Here is a 5,412-nt window from a genome sequence, read left to right on the forward strand (position 1 = left end):
ATGAGGATGGCCTCAACTGGGATCTTGGGTTCATGTCACACCACAGGTGACCCCACTACACTATACACACACATTCTTACATACGATCACATTCATACACTCATGTGACCCTCCCTCATATACAGGGTCTCTCTCAGACACACACAAGGTCTTACAGGCATATACTCTGTCATGCTCGTGTACACACACTCACACACTCTCTCCCACACACACCCTCTCCCATACACACTCTCACATTCTCTCCCACACACACTCTCTCCCACACACATTCACACACTCTCTCCCACACACACTCTCTTCCACACACACTCTCTCCCACACACATTCACACACTCTCTCCCACACACATTCACACACTCTCTCCCACACACTCTCTCCCACACACACTCTCTCCCACACACACTCACATACTCTCTCCCACACACACTCTCTCCCAGACACACCCTCTTCCACACACACTCACACATTCTCTCCCACACACACTCTCTTCCACACACACACATACACACATTCTCTCTCGTTCTCTCCCTCACATGCACACGTTATTACACAAACACACCCACATATAAGTCTATAGGGTGAATTTGCATTTGCAAATTTGCATTTGTAGATACATTCTATTTTGTTCAAAAAGCAGACAATCTGTCAGCAGTCGAACATGTGACATATTATAAATTTCTACTTTGGAAATAGAACCGGTCTGACTCAAGGTTGGAATGAGGACAGATTCTAACCTCGCACCTTTAATGCATTGTCTGAGCTGAGATGTCACTTTTTTTAAATAAAAGCTTAAGTTATCTCTGGAATATGGCTTGAAAGAAGTTCTGAGATTTATACATTAATGAATTGAAATCTGCAACCTTATTCTAAATGATTAAAAACTTAACAGCAATTTAGGTTTGTTCAATACATCACAAGATGTGTATGACACTTTGATCTTTCACTATAAATTCTGTGTCCTACCATCCTGCCCTATTATTTACTTTACAAAGGAGCAGCGCTCTGAAAGCTAGTGCTTTCAAATACACCTGCTGGACTATAACCTGGTGTTGTGTGGCCTTTCTTTTGCATTTAAGGTGCTGCCAAGCTCCTGGCTCAGTGCATCAGCCCTTGAGCTTGTTTATAGCCTGCGTCAGCCTACTGAGAAACCCAGCTCACTGACGGTGTGTCTTTAAGTCCATGAGTTCTCACCTCGTGCGATAATCTTTCATGTGGCACTTTGTGAAATACATGACAATTGTTAGTCCACCTTTAGCCATTTGGCTTGTCACTTTGCCAAAGAACTCGAACAATTTGGGTAGACACAATTTCCCTTCTGCAAAATCATATTGATTCTTTCTGATTGTCTTATGTTTTCTGAAGGTCCCATTACTGTTCCCATAGGAATGGATTCTCGCGCTTTCACATAGACAGATGTCAGACTAACTAAGCTGTAGAGTTGCCACTGGAATGAAAGCATTCACTTTGCTTCTCACTCCACATGTGCTACCAAACCTGCTGAGGTTCCTCACCGATTTCTGTTTTGATTTCAGATCGCCAGCATTTGCAGTACAGTACTCCGCATTCATATTAAGATCTCTCATGGTTATTGCAGTAACTCCCTGACAAGCTCCATGATGACACAGAATTGTCAAAGTACATAATGGGGCCATTCAGCACATTGTATCTTGATTTATATTCTAGCCAATAGCATATCTCCTATCGGAACCTTATAAACATACCCCGCACTACCGCAGTTAGGCGGTAGTGTGGAGGTTAATTTAAAAAAAATTTAAAAAATAAAAACGCAGGAAGGGCACTGCTTGTCACAGACCACAAGAAAAAAAAGAAAATAAAATATAAACATACCCCCACCAACTGTGATGTCTTCCCTCTGTTATTTCCTACCCTCAGCCAAACTGACTGTACACATTTATCTTTGCAAAAACAATCTCACCCTGGATTAAGAAAGTTAATACACCTCTTTTTCATTTCTCCCGGCTTTCTGAACTGTGAAAGATTCCTGAGTATTCAGCCCCGAGGGGCAGTCACTTGGCCTCATACCACACTTGTTCTTTCAGCCTGTGCTGCTTACCTTTCACATCCCCAGAGATGCTCCAAGCTTTTATCAGGGAGCAGACTCCTGGTTTAGTTTCACTCTTAACCCACAGTACTCTGTCCATTATTTCTGAAAGCACTCTCTCATTCCACTCCACCCCCTCCCAACCACCTACACATTAACACATACACTTACACACAAATGTATACACAATGCGCACATTTATATATACAATTACATACACATTTACACAACACACACTTAGACACACAGGCACACTTACAAATTTACACAAATGCACATACACACGCACACATTTGAACACACACTTAGATACATATTTACATGCTTTCTATACAACTACATATATATATATATATACATACACACAGACACACACACTTACACACAGGAGGTGGGGTGTGGGGGTGGGTGGGGAGAGATCTAACAGAGTTCTCCGGTCATGAAGACCTGAGTAAACCCAATTCCCGCCGGGAGCTGGCTTAAAGACACACAGCTCCGCTGACCCTGTCCGGAGACCCCGCCTTCTCTCACTGCCAAATTTCCCTAATTCTTTCACACTTCATCCTGGTCCGGGGTTGATGCTCAGTCTGTCACAGTAACCAGTTCCCTGGTTAATCCGGTTACAATTTAAAATTGTGCGTAAATTCCATTCGCCCTGGTTACTATCAGTGTAAATTTATATATATATATATAATATATATATAAACTTCTTACAATGTATTACATCGCTGTCATTACAGGCCAGGATCATGTGGGTCACAATCTGTGATTAAACCGGCGACTCTATCCACAGAACCTATGGACCGGCTCCCTCGTTGTGTTCAAAGATTCCCCATTTGTCCGACACAATGAGAGACTCACATCAACAACAACAGGGGCAGCTGAGGCTTTGGACCCTCTCCCTCTCTCGAACATTCTCTCCCTTCAATGGCCACACTTTCTCTATAACATAGACTCTCTCTACAATGGAAAAATAAACCTCTCTCTACAATAGAAACAGTCTCTACCACAGAAAGATGTTCTCTCTTCAATGGGACTCTCACTGCAGCACAAATCCCTCCTTTGCATGATGCTCGATGACGTGGTCTACTTCAAGCAGTGACATGGGGCGAGGGAGCTCAGACCTGAGTTTACAATAAGAGAGTGAGCTGAAGGGAGATCGGAGAGAGAGAGAGACAGAGAAACAGGGAGAGAGAGAGGGAGTAAGAAAGATCGGAGGAGTGGAGAGAGTTCAGACAGAGAGTGAGAAATCAGAGGGAGTGAAAAGAAAGTACAGGGAAGGAGACCAGAGTGAGAGACAGAACAGATGGAGGGAGAGAGGGAGATCAGACAGCAAGTGAGAAATCAGAGGGTGTGAGATCTGGTTGGGGGTGTGGGGAACAGGGGAAGAGAGGGAGCTGATGAATCAAAGAGAGGGAGATTAGGGAATGAGAAATATCAGAGTTAGAGGGAGTGAGAAATCAATAAGCAAGAGTGAGAGAGATCAGTGAGAGAGGGAATGAACTGAAGAGTTTGGATTAGTGGTGCTGGAAGAGCACAGCAGTTCAGGCAGCATCCGAGGAGCAGGAAAATCGACGTTTCGGGCAAAAGCCCTTCCTCAGGAATAAAGGCAGAGAGCCTGAAGCGTGGAGAGAGCAGACAGAAATAAAAACGGAAGGGGTCAGAAAGCTGAGAGAGCAAAGGTCAGAGAAGGTGAAAATAAGGCTTGAGGTAAAGGGATGGGTCTGTGAGTTTAGAAATAAATTAGGAGAGGCCAGAGGAAATCGATGGGAGAAATATAGAGAGTAAATTCAGAGACTGCGAGAGATGGAAAAGAAAGGCTGGAGGGTGGAAGTGACCAGAGGAAGGATGTGATCAAAATTTTCTGGGCCCAGCTGCTTCACCCACATCCCCCCTCACCCACCGCCAGCAGACTGCTGAATGAGATTTAAGAGAAACAAGATTGGGAAAGGTATTCAGGATGACTGATCTTAACTTTGAGGAATTGTTTTTCTTGTTTAATCAAACCAACCAGTCGCTGGAGAATTTCCCGAAATATATCATTCCTGATGGCACCGAAGTACGTAGCGATGGATTTAAAGTCACCAGGATCTTGATCTCCATTGTCTACCTCATCGTTTGTGTTTTGGGTCTGGTGGGTAATCTCCTGGTCCTCTGTCTTCTCCAGTCCAAGTATGCGAAGAAAAAGTCCACCATGACAATCCTGGTGATGGGCTTGGCAGTTACTGATTTCCAGTTTGTGCTGACATTGCCTTTCTGGGCAGTGGACACTGCCCTGGACTTCAGCTGGCCTTTTGGCAACATCATGTGTAAGTTGGTCTCTTCAGTGACTGTGATGAACATGTACGCCAGTGTTTTTTTCCTCACTGTCATGAGCATCACCAGGTACTGCTCAGTGGCCCAATCCCTAAAGATGAAGACACCCTCATCTGGACACTCTGACAAGTTCCTCTGCATCTCTATCTGGGTGGTAGCCTGTATTGCGACCCTTCCCCATGCAATTTATTCCACCACTGTTGCAGTGGTTGATGAAGAGCTGTGCCTTGTCAAGTTTCCAGATCTTCACAATGATCCCCAGTTTTGGTTTGGGCTCCATCAGCTCTCAAAGGTCTTGGTTGGTTTTATCTTACCTCTGATCATCATCTCCGTGTGCTATATCCTGTTGCTCCGCTTTGTAAACAGGAAGAAAATGAGTTGCAACAACCCAAAGAGAACATCCAAGGTCACCCGGTCCGTTGCCATCGTGGTGCTCTCCTTCTTCATCTGCTGGCTGCCTAACCAAGCCCTCACTGTTTGGAGTGCCTTCATCAAGTTGAACGTGGTCGAATTTACAGGCGCCTTTTACACCACCCAGGCATACATCTTCCCCATCTCCATCTGCCTCGCTCACAGTAATAGCTGCCTCAATCCCATCCTGTATTGTTTCATGAGAAGGGAGTTTCGGGCAGCGCTGAGAGAGTTACTTCTGAAAGTGACCCCCATCAGGCAGATCCGACCTCTGATGCCGAGTCTGGCATCCAGCAAGAGGAGACAGATGCCAGTCATCATCACGATGTCAAAGTGAGGCATAGATTGGATCTGACTGTGCTCCCTGATCATTGACTGATTAATTGTGATCTTCACCCTCTGTCTAAGTTTCCCAGCATGCAACTTGATCTGATCATCTCTCTTTCTCTCTCATCTAATTATCTCAATGTGACTTACTCAGTATCTGTTACAGTTTTAGGTAGGAGTCTAATGATCAGTGTGCATAAGTTTTAGTTCTTAATTGAAAGATATTTAATGTAAACTTTCCACTTGAATCTGAACCGTATTTTAGTGGTGTTAGGAAAATCAGTCACGCTTACAAT

The 5,412-nt window shown here is 44.4% G+C and overlaps 1 protein-coding gene across 1 annotated transcript; it reads left to right on the forward strand.

Annotated features, from left to right (window-relative positions):
- Window positions 1–4,022: 4,022 nt before the first annotated feature.
- LOC132829238 (relaxin-3 receptor 1-like) lies at window positions 4,023–5,126 on the forward strand. The gene has a single exon (XM_060846608.1). It carries the CDS (start codon window positions 4,023–4,025, stop codon window positions 5,124–5,126), a length of 1,104 nt encoding a protein of 367 aa, XP_060702591.1.
- The last annotated feature ends 286 nt before the right edge of the window (window positions 5,127–5,412 follow it).

This window comes from Hemiscyllium ocellatum, chromosome 28 (assembly GCF_020745735.1).
Source record: "Hemiscyllium ocellatum isolate sHemOce1 chromosome 28, sHemOce1.pat.X.cur, whole genome shotgun sequence".
Lineage (NCBI taxonomy): Eukaryota > Metazoa > Chordata > Chondrichthyes > Orectolobiformes > Hemiscylliidae > Hemiscyllium > Hemiscyllium ocellatum.